General features: G+C 45.6%; 1 protein-coding gene across 2 annotated transcripts in view; it reads right to left on the minus strand.

Annotated features, from left to right (window-relative positions):
* The window catches only part of ABHD12 (abhydrolase domain containing 12, lysophospholipase), a 191445-nt gene that overhangs the window by 46942 nt on the left and 127411 nt on the right, over positions 1 to 17092 (minus strand). For both annotated transcript variants that reach the window (XM_069768982.1, XM_069768981.1), the window contains exons 3-5: positions 15679 to 15784; positions 7095 to 7214; positions 4921 to 4951 (exon numbers count right to left, since the gene is read on the minus strand). In XM_069768982.1, the coding sequence (XP_069625083.1) occupies positions 4921 to 4951; positions 7095 to 7214; positions 15679 to 15784 (257 nt within the window). The remainder of the gene's footprint in view (positions 1 to 4920; positions 4952 to 7094; positions 7215 to 15678; positions 15785 to 17092) is intronic.

Below are 17092 nucleotides of genomic sequence, written 5' to 3' on the forward strand. Positions count from 1 at the left end.
AAGTGCCTGCCCTTACTCCTTTGAATCCTTTTAAGGAGACGCTTATGTGCGAACTGTCGCCCCTTGGTTTCCACTTAAGCTCCTCGGTGAAGGAGCTTATTTGGAACAATAATTATATTGATCTATTTTCTCTCCTGCCTCGCAGGGATCAGCCCCCCAAGTCAGATAAAAAAGATGATAGGGCTGACTCTGATGACAGTAAACGTAAAATTAGATCTTTTAACAATTGGATACAGGCTTTTGCTATCTATGCTGCAGTTTTGGGGGAAAAATCCCCTAATCTTTGCAGCAGCCTGTTTCAGCACGTCGACATCATTTTAGAAGCCTATAGGAATTTTGGAGGTGCTGCTTGGCTTCACTATGATGAGGCATTTAGACACAAACTTTCAGTTCACCCGGAGGTCAAGTGGGGTACTAAGGACATTGGCTTGTGGATTAACCTCATGCTGCCATCGAGAAATGTGGTCAGCAGGCAGTCGGTTAATTCCTTTCCTAAAATAGGCGTCTGCTTCGCCTTCAACGAGTCTTTTTGCAAGTGGAACAACAACTGTAGGTTTAGGCATGAGTGCTCGTTCTGCGGTAACCCCCACCCCATGTCCAAGTGTTTTAAGAAGCAAGCAGCTCAGCAATCTGCAATTAGGGATCCTAACCCAAAAGGCCCGGACGCCAGTGATTCTGGAAAATATGGTCTATTGGCTAAGCAAATTCCCAAACAGGGAGACTAGTCGTCTCCTTTATGATGGGTTCTATTCCGGTTTTTTTGTTCCTCGCTTTGAAGGGAAAAGTTGCACTTTAGTAAAAAATTTATCATCTGTTTCCTCTTTTCCCGAAGTTGTTAGGGAAAAAAATTCTAACGAGTTAGAATTTGGTAGGGTGGCTGGCCCTTTTTCGTCCCCTCCTTTCTTGAATTTTCGCATTTCGCCCCTAGGGGTGGTTCCTAAAAAAGATTCCGGCTCGTTTCGCTTAATCCACCATCTATCGTATCCGCCGGGTCAGTCCCTAAACGACGAAGTGGATAAGGATATGTGTTCAGTATCCTACTCTTCTTTTGATGGCGCGTTAGATCTTCTTAGAAAATTTGGCCCTTTTTCCTTGATGTCTAAATCCGATATTAAATCGGCTTTTAGGCTCTTACCAGTTCACCCTATGGGTTTCAATTCTTTGGGTTTTCAGTTTGATAATTGTTTTTTCTTTGATAAGTGCCTTCCAATGGGCTTTTCTTTGTCTTGCTTTTATTTTGAATCTTTTTCCGTTTTTCTACACTGGGTATTGCAATCCAGCTGTGTAGAGGCTGGTATTTTGCACTACCTGGACGATTTCCTTTTTGTGGGTCCTCCTCATTCTAGCGTATGTAAGGATACCTTGGACAGCTTCTTACGTTTGTGTGCTCACTTTGGAGTTCTTATCGCCCACGATAAGACAGTCGGCCCATGTAGTCAGATTGAATTTTTAGGCATTTTTATTGACTCTGAAAAAATGGTAGCTATTTTGCCTGAGGCAAAGGTTGCTAAATTGCACGCATCTCTTTCGGAATTTTTGTTTAAGGATAAAATTATCCTAAAGGATTTGCAAGCCTTGTTGGGCCTTCTTAATTTCGCCCTTCGGGTTATCCCAATGGGCCGTGTATTTTCGAGAAGGCTTTACGAAGCTACTAAGGGGTTTTCGTCACCTAAGTCCCACATCAGGGTCCGATCGGATCTTAAGGAGGATGCAAGAATTTGGCTCTTATTCTTGGCTGATTTTAATTGCAGATCTGTTATTCAGTCTCCTTTTATCAATGCAGATTCCATTCTGCTGGCCTTTTCGGCGGAGGTTTCCTTAGGCGTCGGTCTTTTATTTTCTTCACACTGGGCTCACTTGAGTTGGCCTGACGATTGTAATTTCGTTAAGGTCATTAATAATTCCCTGGTCGTAGAGCTCTTCGCGATTTTTTCACTCATTTTTTCTTTTTGGGCAATGAATTGCAGAATTCAAGAATTCTGTTAAATTCTTCGAACCAGGCGGTTGTTTTTGCTATCAATACCCTTTCTTCGAAGAACCTTTGGGCCGCAAAAATTCTGAGGCAATTAGTTTTATTATGTTTGAAAAATAACGTTTGGTTGAAGGCAAAAGTAGGTGTTAGCAATTTTAGTAGTTGTACGGAGCGATTATTGAATAGTCAGAGGATTAATTTTTTCCAACAGGTTCCATTAGCAGACAAAGAAGCAACGTTCTTGTCCTCCCTCAGTCTGGGATGTGATCTCAGCTTAGTACCGTATTTTATAGAAAATTCATTGTCCAAACGATCATGGGCTGATTATTCAGCCGCATGGAAGAAGTGGACTGACTTTTGTGCTTTACATGGTTTTGAGGTATTGGTGTCTGATCCTTTCGTGGCCTTACAATTTGCGGAGTCCTTACTCAAGAATAACTTATCTTACTCTGCAGTGGCGAAATGCTTCGCAGGAGTTTCCTTTTTCTTTAAGGTTCATGGGAGAACTGCTCTAACTGACCTTTTTCTCGTTAAACAGTTTTTGAAGGGCCTGAAACGTGAATTTTTTTTACCAGATTCCAGACACCCTATTTCCTTTTCGTTATTGATAAGCATTTGCTCAGCGCTGACTAGTGTTTGTTCAAATTCGGAGGAAGCTTTATTATTTAATGCCATTTTTTCCATCTGTTTTTTTGGAGCTCTTAGAGTGAGCGAGATAGTATCTTTTAAAAAAGCCGAACCATCTGGGCTCAGACTAGAAGACGTTAAGCTATGCGATTCATCCCTCTTAGTGTTTATAAGGAAATCTAAAACCGATCAGTTAGGAAGGGGTAGTGAAATTCGCTTGAATTCATTTTATGATCCTATTATTTGCCCGGTTCTTAATTTTTCAAAATGGATTGTTAATAGGCCTGCGGTGCAGGGCCCATTGTTCATACACAGGGATAAATCACCAGTCACGATATTTCAGTTTAATTGTATACTCAAGAAATGCCTTTCCTTTTTGGGTAAAAGTCACCTCAAAATATCTTCCCATTCTTTTAGGATTGGTGCAGCTACTGAGGCCGCTAGGGCCGGTTTGCCCGATGCTAAAAATCAAAAAAATGGGTAGATGGAACTCTAAACGTTTCAAACTGTATGTTCATCATAATTTATATGCTGACTAATCGTTTATTTTCTTTTAGGTCCAACTATTGTTTGGATTGTTGGCCACTCATTTGTTTTCTGGGCCCAGAAGAGGGCTAGTCAGCGGGCCTATTCGGAGAATTTATCATTTAACCCTTCTGTTACTCAGGTCTTCTGGCATAGCATTCGAGGATTGAAGTGGGCCTCGTTGGTTCCTGAGTTAAACAACTGCATGTTTAAATTTCCTTACCCGGATTTAATTATTATTCATCTTGCTGGTAATGATCTGGGTAAAATCAATACGCTTGATCTGTTAGCGACCATGAGGTCTGATCTTATATTTTTGAAGCAAAATTTTTCCTTTTTCAAGCCTTGTTTTTTCTGAGATCATTCCCAGACTCTTTTGGCAACAACAGCAATTTTCATTTCTGGAAAAAAATTCGTAAGAGGGTGAACCGTGCCATGATGAAATTTTTTCCTTTGTTGGGTGGCTTTTCTTTTAGGCATTAAGATTTGGAGGGGTTTCTACCCGGGATGGTTAGGCAGGATTTGATTCACTTATCCAATATTGGTCTGGATATTTTTAATTTAAATATGGGCAGCATAATCGAAAAATGGCTGTGCGGTGGGGGGGGGGCCTCGACTTGTTTAGTCTCGGCCTTGTGGGGAAAAATCACCCATGTATGGGTGGATTTGGACATTTGGAAATTTGGAGAATTTGAATTTATTTTATGGAAGTTTATTTATTGGAAATATTTAAGGTATTTTATGTAACCCTGAATAATACCGCACGGCCAATTTTATGCCACTGTGATATCTGTGTCCTGTGTATTTATTTGGGTATGGGTTTTATGGGGACATGTAAGCCCCCCTGCTCAAGCCATAAAGCAGTATAGCGGGGGTCTCATGTCCTCATAGACCCTGCTCTGTCCATTTTATTGGGAACTATTTTATGCATTTTTATGATGTTATTGTAATGTCAGAATCTGTGGTAGATTCGTGACAATCTGATTTCAACCAGTTTTTGAGCGGCAAGTTTGCTAAATTCTCATTGGTGGAGAGCATTTTTGGCGGTCTTTTTTCAAATATTTAACCTGACTGGCGGTTCTGAGCGCCTCAGTTGCTGACGCAAGATCAAAGAAGAGCCCACCCTCCCTCCCTCTATATCGTCATTCATCCTGTCGTGTGGTTTTAATTGTGGGGAAAAATCACCCATGTATGGGTGGATTTGGACATTTGGAAATTTTGAGAATTTGAATTTATTTTATGGAAGTTTATTTATTGGAAATATTTAAGGTATTTTATGTAACCCTGAATAAAACCGCACGGCCAATTTTATGCCACTGTGATATCTGTGTCCTGTGTATTTATTTGGGTATGGGTTTTATGGGGACATGTAATGTGCCGACTCGGACATAAGGATTGTTTGGGCTGGAGAAATGCAATGATCCTTATGTAGTTTTGCACCAAGGTCTGTCTCTCTCCATATTCCGGTTTATCTGCTAATCTATCCACAATACTCTCAATCACTCATCACACGCAGTGTATCTAAGGTCTCAGCTAATTGCCTAACCCTGATATACAGCTGGAAGACCTCTGACACGGTTTGAGAAACTCGATCACGACAGTGACCCAACTTTTGGCTTGCACCCTGCACTAGTGAGTCATATTCCACAGAGCGACCTCGCTTCTTGTTTCATGTAGAAGAAAGCACCGCGGTTTCCTTCCTACAGGCATTTCATTATTCAGCATCTTCACTACTAAAGTTTTCTAGTCTGGTGAAAGTGTTGATGTCAATTCTCATTAAAAAAAAAAAAAAATACCTTATATAACTGTACACGGTGATCACCTCCTCTATGGGGGAAAAAAAAGAAGAAAAAAAAAAATAGGCTTTTATACACAATTATATACTGCATTGCTGTTAGAAGATGGACTTATTCGATCAAAACATGTGCAAAGTATCTCAGTTTTATAAGGACATAAACATAGCAAAAATGTGAAAAAATGAGAAAAACTCCACTAAAAACATTACATTATGTTAGATATGTATTAAAAAATTAATTATACTCAACATGCATTTCCAGGCTTTGGATATTGGCGCCCAAGCAATTGTCGACAAGATGCCCCCACTTAATGTCCACTGATCCTTGCGTCACCCACCATTTTATGACAATGCTCTTACAATACTGTATACAGCAGTATTTATAAATCAGCATCCCAAAAAATGGCAATCCATACTAGAGATCAAACAGAATATGTTGATTATTCTTACACCACAAAAATGGTGTAAAAAGCTTTCAAGAGTTGCAAAATTTTTGTACCATGTGAAGCTGCGCTAAAATGTTCCAACTTTTGGAGTTTTCACATCATTTTCATCCAACTAGGACAAAGAGGTCGTAGCTGGGGCGGGATGGTGGGGGACAAAGAGGTCATAGCTGGGGCAGGGACAAAGAGGTCGTAGCTGGGGCGGGATGGTGGGGACAAAGAGGTCGTAGCTGGGGCGGGAAGGTGGGGACAAAGAGGTCATAGCTGGGGCGGGGACAAAGAGGTCGTAGCTGGGGCGGGATGGTGGGGACAAAGAAGTCGTAGCTGGGGCAGGGACAAAGAGGTCGTAGCTGGGGCGGGATGGTGGGCACAAAGAGGTCATAGCTGGGGCGGGGACAAAGAGGTCGTAGCTGGGGCGGGATGGTGGGGACAAAGAGGTCATAGCTGGGGCGGGGGCAAAGAGGTCGTAGCTGGGGCGGGATGGTGGGGACAAAGAAGTCGTAGCTGGGGCGGGATGGTGGGGACAAAGAGGTCGTAGCTGGGGCGGGATGGTGGGGACAAAGAGGTCGTAGCTGGGGCGGAATCAAAGAGGTCGTAGCTGGGGCGGGATGGTGGGGACAAAGAGGTCGTAGCTCGTCCGGGGTGGTGGGGACAAAGAGGTCGTAGCTGGGGCGGGATGGTGGGGACAAAGAGGTCGTAGCTGGGTTGGGACGGTGGGGCCACTCGCTCGTCATGATGAGCAGATGGGGTTCCTTATGCCACAAATCTTATTCCAGCCCTTCACTAACACTTGTGGCGAGGCGCACATTGAGGAGCAATGAATCGGGCAACTCCCAGTCCAACCAACCCCCTCATCAAGTCTAGAGTGGAAAACATCCATCTTGTTGAATCAGGAACAAAGTCCTTACAAGAAAAACTAACAAAACACTTATCTGAACATTCTTCAGGGAATAATAGGGATAGATTGGGTGTGTTGCCATGTAATCCGGCCATTTCTCTATCCAGCATGCGCTATGTACCAACGAAGAGGCAGATACTTAGCATCTACTGGAGAGGTCTCTGGGCGACCTTCAACTTGTCCCTAGATTTTACTTTATATTCACTATCTCCTGGAAATCTACTGGATATGACATGTGTCCTGCAGATTGGACTGCATTTTCATGGTGACAAGTTCCCTCTAGCGAAGAGCGAACGTGCTCGGATAATGTGTTACCAGAGTATCTTGGGCGTGCTCAGATAATATATTCAGGTCCCTGTGGCCAAACAATCTGGCAATCCCCACGTGTTGAGGCTGTCTAAAGCCACAACACATGCAGCCGCAGGGACTTGAACATATTATTCGAGCACGCCCAAGATACTCCCGAGCACGTTCGCTCGCTCACCACTAGTTCCTTCTGACCATCATGACCAGAGACCAATGTATGGCCGGGCTTGTTCAGAGCCTGCCATGCAGATTGGTATACACATGTACCGGCAGGGAATTTTAGTACCTGTCCCCCCTATTCGGATATACTCACACTAAGTACATTTGTTGCCGGAATTATTTTTCAACAGATGAATGGGGCAGTCAACGAAAATTCTACTAATCTGCTAATTTGTGAACCTGCCATTAGCCACTACTGGACAGAACTACACGATGGTCATAAAGAAAAAATACTAAACAAAGGAAAACAACAAGGACAGAATAATTGTTCAAAGAAAAAAAAAAGGAAGACAAGAAAAAGGCGCTCACCTGGTGCCAGCGTTCCCATGCAAGTAAAGGATGACAGGATAGCTTGTAGACATCACTTCCTCATACCACGCCTGGTCTTTTCCCTGAGCATCTTTCCACAGGACTGCAGGTATGGTGTGCCTGGATCCACAACAGCGTGTTACTTACACGTCATATGTATGCAAATACTAATATTGCAACATTTCTCATTAATTTAGCCACTATTTTTTTTCTACTAACAACCTCTCCTTAAGATAGGCTATGGGTATCCTATTAGTGGGGGTGTAACATCCAACCCCCCCACCACCACCTGCTGCCGATGACGGCTGGAAGTTCTCGGATACTGCAAGAACACAGCAGCTCTGTCAAAACTATAGTGGCCGCAACAAGGACCTGCTGATCCACCACCTGTTCATTAAACAGGGGTATATCGGCACTACCCGGCCGCTAAAGAAATGACAGACCTGCTGTGTTGGCAGCATCCGAGAACTTCCACCGGGACCGGTAGAAGATGATCGGTGGAGGTGTCGTGTGTCGCACCCCCATCGATCAGATATTGATGACCTATCCTAAGGATCAACCACGAATAATAATAATAAAAAAAAAAAAAAAAAAAAAAGTAGTGGCCACACACCTTTTACCCTTTCACCCCTGGGCCATTTTCCGTGTTTTAGATTTTTGCTCCCCTTCTTCCTAGAGCCATAACCTTTTTATTTTTCTGTCAATTTGGCAGTGTGAGGACCTGCTTTTTGTGGAACAAGTTGTACTTTCAAACGACACCATTGATTTTACCATATAAAGATACTGAAAAACAGGTTAAGGAAAAAAAAACAAAAAAAAAAAAAAAAAAAAAATCGCTGGAAGTGAAAGTCTTAGTTACTCACCGGTTAACGGTGTTTTTCGGAGTCCATGACAGCACTACGGAGAGAGGGGATCCGCCCTTCAGGAACAGGAAACCTACAGATATATAAGGGCGGCACCTCTCCCCACGCATCAGTTGGTTTACAGAGCACAAGAGGACCACCAAGGTTAATAGCATACAAAATAAACAATAATACAATATTAACTATTCACTACCCGTGAATTATATATAAGTAAAGGAAGAGGTGTACACCCAGAACTTAAGAAGACGGGAGGGTATGTACAGGTGCTGTCATGGACTCCGAAAAACACCGTTAACCGGTGAGTAACTAAGACTTTATTCGGTCGTCCATGACAGCACTACGGAGAGAATTACAGAGAGTAACTAACTAGGGAGGGACTACAGCTTGCAGCACCCTTACACCAAAAGAGAGGTCAGATGAGGCACCCAGGTTCAATCTATAATGGTTATAGAAAGTGTTTGGAGAAGACCAAGTAGCAGCCTTACAAATCTGGTCGATCGACACCTCCAATCTTTCCGCCCACGAAGCCGCCATAGCTCTAGTGGAATGCGCTTTAAGACCTTCAGGCGCCGGCTTGCCCTTTGAGATATAAGCCAGCGAGATAGCCTCCCTGATCCATCTAGCTAGAGTAGACTTCGATGCTCTATGCCCTTTCCTACTACCCTGATAGGACACGAATAGGGCATTATCTAACTTCCAGGGATCAGTTACCGCTAGATACTGCAGGATACATCTTCTTACATCTAAAGTGTGTAACTTCCTTTCCTTATCGTTAGTAGGATTGGGGAGGAAAGATGGAAGAACTATTTCCTGTGTTCTGTGGAAACTGGACACTACCTTAGGAAGATATGCTGGATCAGGGGACAGTATCACTCTATCATCCCTAAGCTGCATGTAAGGGGGAACCCTGGATAATGCTTGTATGTCACCTATCCTACGCGCCGATGTTATGGCCACCAGGAAGGCTACTTTAAGGGATAGATGTTTAATAGAGGCTGAAGTAATTGGCTCAAATGGGGCCTCTGTCATGGCTGAGAGGACTAGGTTCAGGTCCCATGGCATGACTCTATTCTTCACAATTGGCCTAGACCGTTTTGTTGCCCTGATGAATCTGCTGATCCAGTGATTCTCAGCGATGTTGCAGCCAAAGAGGGCCCCCAAGGCTGATACCTGCACCTTAAGAGTATTTGGGGATAACCCCATATCTAACCCCCTTTGTAAGAACTCCAAGATCTGGTCTATTGGTATTGACTGACCAGCTATTACCCCTGAGTTCTGAAGAAATCTCTTCCAGATTCTGACATAGATTTTTGTGGTTATCACTTTCCTGCTTTTCAGCAATGTGTTAATGAGGGCCGGTGAGAACCCCCTATCTTTTAGTAGCGCCCGCTCAAAATCCACGCCGTCAGATGAAGGCCAACCGCTCGAGGATGGTAGACTGGACCCTGGGATAGGAGATCCGGAATGTCTGGCAAGACCCATGGATCGGACATCGACATAGCCCTCAGGCATGGAAACCACGTCCTTCTGGGCCAGAAGGGGGCAATTAATACTACTGTGGCTTTGTCCTTCCTGATTTTCCTCACCACCAGAGGAAGTAGAGACAGGGGAGGAAAGGCGTAGGCTAGCCTGAAGTTCCAGTCTATGAGGAGGGCGTCTACTGACAGGGGATTTTCTCTGGGGTTCAGAGAGCAGAATTGTGCCACTTTCCTGTTTTCTTTTGTGGCAAATAGGTCTACCTCTGGTTGTCCCCACCTTTCCACGATAAGGTCGAAGATGGTGCCGTTCAGGGACCACTCTCCCTGCCTTAATGTGTTGCGACTTAAGAAATCCGCTGTAGTGTTTTCTGCCCCCTTTATGTGTAGAGCCGTCAACGAGAGAAGATGTTGCTCTGCTAGATGAAACAGACGATCTGCTACACACATCAGGGATCTGGAACGAGTCCCGCCTTGGTGATTTATGTATGCCACGGTGACTCGATTGTCCGAGAATACTCGCACGTGGTGGCCCTGTAGACAGACAAGGAGTGTTTTAACCGCCTGCTCCACAGCCGTCAACTCCTTTAGATTGGAAGACATCTCTATCTGATTACAATCCCACAGCCCCTGGACCAATGTATCCCCCATGTGAGCCCCCCACCCAGAAGGGCTAGCGTCCGAGGTGACCACGCGAGTTATATTATATTCCCAGGGGACCCCTGTGGACAGATTCTCTTGGTCCAACCACCAACCGAGGGATACAATAGCATCTTGGGATAGGGTCAGCAGACTTTCTAGACACCCCCCCAACCTTTTTTGATGCAACAGCACCTCGCCCTGAAGTATCCTCGTATGATACTGAGCCCATCGGACTGCTGGAATACAGGACGAGAGAGAGCCTAGCAGAGACATGGCTTTTCGTAGGGACATGGTGGGGTTTTTAGAGGTATTCAGCACTTGAAGGTGCAGGCGATCAATTTTTTCTTGAGGCAAACGGCATTCCTGAACCTGGGAATCCAGGGTCAGGCCCAAAAATCGCTGCACCGTCATGGGCTGTAACCGTGATTTTTTAATGTTTAGCATCCACCCCAGACGCTCTAGAGCCGACATCACTTTATGTAACTGTTCCAGGCAGTGATCCGCCGTTTTACCTACGATAAGGAGATCGTCCAGGTAGGGGATTATTAGAATGTTGGACTCATGCAGGTGCGCCATAACTTCCGCCATTACTTTGGTAAATACCCGAGGGGCGACCGAAATCCCAAAGGGAAGGGCCCTATACTGGAAGTGTCTTATTACCCCATCCAACCGTACCGCCACCCTCAGGTATCGTCGGTGACCTGCATAAATAGGGATATGGTAATAGGCGTCCTTCAAATCCAATACTACCATAAAGCAGTTTTTAAACAGCAGTTTTATTGCGGTGTTTATAGTTTCCATTTTAAATGGTTGCACGGTCAGAAATTTATTCAGTGCTCTAAGGTTAATGATTGTTCTGAAGGAGCCGTCTGGTTTACTTATCAGGAATAGAGGAGAGTAGAATCCACTACCCTGTTCTCCTTCCGGAACCTCAGATAGGACATTTTTATTGAGCAGATCGTGAACTTCCGCTTCCAGGGCTGCCTGTTCTGCTGGAGAGGATCTGAGAGGGGTGATTCTGAAGAAGTTCTGAGGGATAGAGGAGAATTCTAGCCGCAGACCCGTAGCTACCAACCCCAAAATCCAATCACTGCTGGAGATCTTGGACCAGGCCGGGTAGAAGGCAGATAGTCTACCTCCCACCGGGGCGACTAGTCATTGGGGTGGTTTTTTGATTTCACGGGGTGGCTCCTGACGTCCACCAAACATGAACCCCGTACCTCTCTTCGTTTTTTCGTCCCATCTGCTCTGATCTCTGGCCGGTCTCTTCCGAAAGAATCTTTTCCCTGCGAAGGGGCGCCTGTAAGAGGTAGTTGGAAGATTAGGAAACTTCTTCTTTTCATCTCCGGCTTTCTCTAGTAGCTCATCTAGGACTGGCCCAAACAGGTATTCCCCTTCGCATGGGATAGAGCACAGACGGGATCTGGATTGAAGGTCACCCGGCCAACATTTCAGCCATAGGGCCCTCCGCGCTGCGTTCGATAATCCTGCCGCTCTAGCCGCCATTCTTGCTGAATCCGCAGAAGCGTCTGCGAGAAAGGCAGCGGCATTTTGGATTGTTGGCAGGAATTTCAGCATGGAATCTCTGGAAACACCTTCTTCTAATGTAGACCCTAGCCGATCCAGCCAGACCATCATCGATCTGGCTGCGCATGTCGCAGCCACAGCAGGTCTCAAGGCACCAGCCGACATTTCCCAAGTCCCTTTCAGGAACGAGTCCGCCTTTTTATCCAGAGGATCTTTTAGGGAAGCCATGTCATCAAAGGGGATAGATGATTTCTTAGATGCCTTAGACACTGCTGCGTCTAATTTTGGCGCCTTATCCCAGGTGTTCACCATGGGGTCCTCAAAGGGGTACCTTCGTTTAAAGGCCGGTGGAAAAGAGCCTTTTTTCTCCGGCTTCTTCCATTCTCGTTTAATGAGGTTCTGCACCTTGTCGTTAAGCGGAAAAGACCTTCGTTTTTTAGGGTCTAGACCGCCAAACATTAGGTCCTGTGTTGAACGCTCTGGCCTTTCGTCCGCCACCCCCATAGTGGATCTAACTGATCTAATTAGTTTGTCCATTTGGTCCAACGGGAAACAGAAACGATTAGACTCTTCTTCTGAAGAGGACGCTGAGGAGACAGAGGCGTCTGAATCCATCTCCCTACTTGGGCCAGCGGACGAATCTGAATTTGAGGCGCTAGGCTCCCTTCTTCTCTTGGAAGGCTCTGCCCGGGATAGGGATTTCAGGGAATCCTTCACCTCCTTCCTGATAATCTCCCTAAGATTTGAAGTGAAATCGGGAGACTCCTCCGCCACCTATGGGAGCGGAGAAAAGGCTATGTCACTTATCCAGTGCTACCGCTATATAGTATCCTATTTAACTATTTCCTACCGTCTGCCGCACACACGACTGACAAAGTCTTTTAGGGTAGGCGTCTGGCAAAGGGCAAGCGCATAGCGCGCACTCCTTGTTTTTTGATTTACCAGCGCTTTTTTTCCCCTACGGAAATAAACATAGGAAAAGACTGCATCAGGGTACATTCACGAAGATCTCTTACCCAGGCAGTAGCGGTAGGTACCGGTTCACTGGGGGGTCGGTCCAGATCCTTCTGTCTTGATCTGCGACTGGCCTGATTGCTGCGTCCGCGGGTCTTCTGCTGGGGGTTTGCAAGGGTCTCTGAGGATCTGTCCTGCTCCTGCTCCAGCAGACCAACGGCAGCTTCTGGCACCTCCATAGCTGCAGATGGCCATAAGCAGCTCTGCAGCAATCTTGATTAGCTATATATAGCCTTCCCCCGCCGGAACATGTGCAGGTGCATATGGTCAGTAATTACTCTCCCCCCTGCACCTGACCCTGCTCCATCCTCCCCCGCCCCTGAGCGCTCCCCCCCCCCTCCGCTCCCATCACAAGCAGGACGCGGTGCTTTCAGCTGAAGCCGGCCGGCGTCCGACTTCCGGTCCCGGCTCCGCCCCCTCGCCGCATCACTTCCGGAACCGGCTAGAGCGGTGAGCGACGCTCCTGGAAGCCGGGGACGGCGTCGCCGGATCCTCCAGCCGCACGCCGCCATACCGACGCCCACGTGGCCCCAGCAGTGCGGCGATCGCGGCGGAAGCCGGCACCCGAATCCGCCCCGATCCCAGAGGAGTGCGGAGGGCGTTGCCGGAGCCCGCGCCGCCCGGATGGGACCCGAGGTAGGGAGTCAGGGCACGAGAGCGAACGGAGCCCGGGGGGAACATACTCACCTTCTGACCGCAGAGACAGCCTCCTCTGGACGCCGCTCGCCTCTGCACCGCTCACTGACGTGGAGCCCTACCCGGGCCCACCGTGGCGCTTCCAGGGACCCGCACTGCCCGAGGTAGGAGACCCCCTCGCTACCTGGGTCGGACAGCCGGCCTGGGTGCTTGATAGGAGAAACTGAAGAAAATCTGTAGGGAATCCGGTCCTCCAGGAACAGGAAACCAACTGATGCGAGGGGGGAAAGGTGCCGCCCTTATATATCTGTAGGTTTCCTGTTCCTGAAGGGCGGATCCCCTCTCTCCGTAGTGCTGTCATGGACGACCGAATAAATTGCAAAAGAAGTGCATTTCCACAACTCTGTTGTCTTTTTTTTTACCATATTCAGTAAATGCTAAAACTGACCTGTCGTTTTGATTCTCCAGGTCAGTACGAGAACACAGATACCAAACATGTATAGGTTCCTTTTTATTTAGGGGGTGAAAAAAAAATTCCAAAAAGTTCGTAAAAAATAAAAATAAAAAAATGGCGCCATTTTCTGAGACCCATAGCGTCTCCATTTTTGGGACTCTGGGGCTGGGTGAAGGCTTATTTTTTGCAAGCTGATGTTTGTATTGATTCTATTTTGGGGTAGATATGATGTTTTCATCGCCTGTTATTGCAACCAAAAAAACGCACTTCTGGCGTTTTTTATTTTTTTTCTTCTCACACCATTTACCGATCTGATTAATTCTTTTATATTTTGATAGGTCGGGAGTTTCTGAACACAGCGATACCAAATATGTGCATTTTTGAGCTTTTTTAATGGTTTTATTTTGAAAGGAGCAAAAGCGGGCGATTTCAACTTTTAACATTTTTTTAAATATTTTTAAAAACTTTTTTTCCCCTACTTTTTATTTGCTTCAATAGTCTCCTTAGGAGACTTGAAGCTGTGATCTTGCGATTGCTTGTTCTACACATAGCAGGGCTTTAGCAGAAACGCTTATCTGCTATGAACGCTGGCCACGGGGCGGTGCTCATAGCAGATCGACAATGACAATCATGGCAATGACCCCGGTTGTCATGCCAACTCACCGGTGCTCCGCGATAATGTGATGGGGTGCCAATGGGTGGGTATGTGATGTGATTCCGGCACGAGCATGTTAAATGCTGGTGTCCGAGACGGACAGCAGTATTTAACATGTTAACAGCCGTGGGTGGATCATGATTCCACCAGCAGCTGTTAGGTGCACATGACAGCTGATAATGTGCCAGAAAAGATGCGGGCTGAGCACTGGAGCCCGGATCAAAGGGGGAAAACATGACAGACATATGTCATGAAGGGGTTAATATCCAGAGAAATCAATGATGAAAAACAAAAATTTTAATAGTGGACTCCTGTAGTTCAAATACTGGGAACTGCCAAACTGATCACTTCTTCCCTACAAGCAGTAGTACAATACAGTATATGCAGAATATCTCCAGGCATACTCAGCTCCCAGGAAAAATGGCATTTTTGAGAGCAGTAATGATGTAACCTTGATTTCTGTGCTCCCTGCCTTGTTGCATTTTGTAGCTTAAAATGACAAAGCAAAGAAAGGTCTTAGACAAGTCTATTGTCCGCCTGCAGCAAAGATATAGAATGAGACAAAAACGCACGTTTCCAAGTGCAGGGTACACCAGAAGGGACTATACTGTGACACTTCTAGTTTCAGGTCCATGGGCTCAGTGAAATAACCTTGCTTGAGCTGACACACAATTATCAATTAAAAAATCCTAATTATATCACCAGATCTGGTAAATGCTGCCCATACAGCGAGATAGATTGTACATAAGGTCCTAATGTAAAACTAACAATTTACACTGCTTGGTAGATCATTTTTTCTTTTATAGTAAACCTCTCGATGAAACAGAATAATTGACTCTGCTATTCCAGAACCTTTTTGCAGCATTCTTTATATACTCAGCTGCTGGAACCCAAAAGGTCACAATGTTTGGCGTCCATCGGGTGAAAAAAGTCATATAGTTATTTTTATTTATTTCACTCACTTATATAGCATCATTAATTCCACAGCGCTTTACACACATTATTGGCCCCGTCCCCATTGGGCCTCACAATCAGTATGTCTTTGGAGAGTGGGAGGAAACCGGAAAACCCAGAGGAAACCCACGCAAACACGGGGAGAACATACAAACTCCTTGCAGATGTTGTCCTTGGTGGGATTTGAACCCAGGACTCCAGTGCTTTAAGGTTGCGGGGCTAACCATGGAGCCACCGTGCTGCCCATACGGTTATGCTTATTATCTATATAGGGAGCATTATTTTCTCAGTGCACACACTATAGGGTCACTGCGTAATGTCATGAGGATCCAATCCATAGGTCAGAAGAGCAGGCACCACTTACCAGACACCAATAGATACATCCTCCTCTGGTTGCAAGTAGAAATTACATGTGTGATTTAAACCTTGATCCTGAGGCCTCTTCAGATCAATAAAATACGGAAATCTCACTGAAAGACGAAAAAAAAGCCCAGCATCAGATTACATGATTGCTAAAGGACAGCCAGGCGCTGGTCCTACCATAGGGGCATGCCTGTAACAAATCACCCTTCGTTAAGTAGTTGTAGACCCCGGCGGCCATTTTAAGGAAGATAAAAACGTGAATCCAAAACAGAGAACCAGCAGATGAATTGTTCATTACAAGGGCACCGGGTATGCTGACAATACATTGGCAAGCATCTACAAATTTTCGATTTGGACTGGAAGGACACCAAGGACCTCCCTATTATCACCAAGCGAGAAAATGGCTAGGAGGCACTCTATGGAGACAACAAATGAGGCAAAATGAGAAGACCACAATCTGTGCAGGATGTGGAGCCCAACTCTGGTGGACTCCACTGCCACAAGAAAGCAGCTATATAGGTGGTCAGATGAGTAATCATAGCATAGCATTAGGAATGAGCTCTCCATGTTTGCTGATGTGAGATGATCTCCAAATCATCCCTAATGGTAAACAATGAGAAGATTAGGTGATGACCTCGACGCACCTTTACAAGCACTCCCAAAGCAAAGTTCCTTCACAGCAAACATATGTGGAATCCACCTGTGATGGGGCTACGTAACATGAAGTCCTGGACAACCCCTCCAACTTATCTTACGGTACAAGGACGTGACTGGCATCACAGCTCAGGATTTGTAACTGCCTTATTACTAAATAGAAAAGCAACTTTAAAGGGAAGGTGCCACCAGTTTTCTCGTATTTTGTTTTTTAGTGAAATTAAGCTTAAAATAGTAATTAAAATGTATTAATGCAATGTTTGCACTGTTTGCAAACATTTCTATATGAAAAATATTATATATTTTTCTACAAATATACATATTTACCACTAGGGGGAGCATTTTCCGTTTTAGACCTCAAGCAGCTATAGTAAGTAGGGTTGAGCGAAACGGGTCGAAATTTTTCAAAAGTCGCCGACTTTTGGCAAAGTCGGGTTTCATGAAACCCGACCCGACCCCAGTGTGGGGTCGGCCATGAAGTCGGCGATCTTTTGAATCTGAAATCGGAATTCCGATACCGATTCCCGATATGTTTAAGATATCGGGAATTGGTATCGGAATTCAGATTTAAGTGTAAAATAAAGAATTAAAATAAAAAATATCGCAATACTTACCCTCTGACGCGCCCTGGTACTAACCGGCAGCCTTTCTTCCTTAGAATCAGCCTTCCAAGACCTTCGGTGACGTCGCGGTGACGTCGCGGCTTGTGATTGGTCGCGCGGCCGACCATGTGACCGCCGCGCGACCAATCACAAGCCGCG

This window comes from Ranitomeya imitator, chromosome 5, assembly GCF_032444005.1.
Source record: "Ranitomeya imitator isolate aRanImi1 chromosome 5, aRanImi1.pri, whole genome shotgun sequence".
Classification (NCBI taxonomy): domain Eukaryota; kingdom Metazoa; phylum Chordata; class Amphibia; order Anura; family Dendrobatidae; genus Ranitomeya; species Ranitomeya imitator.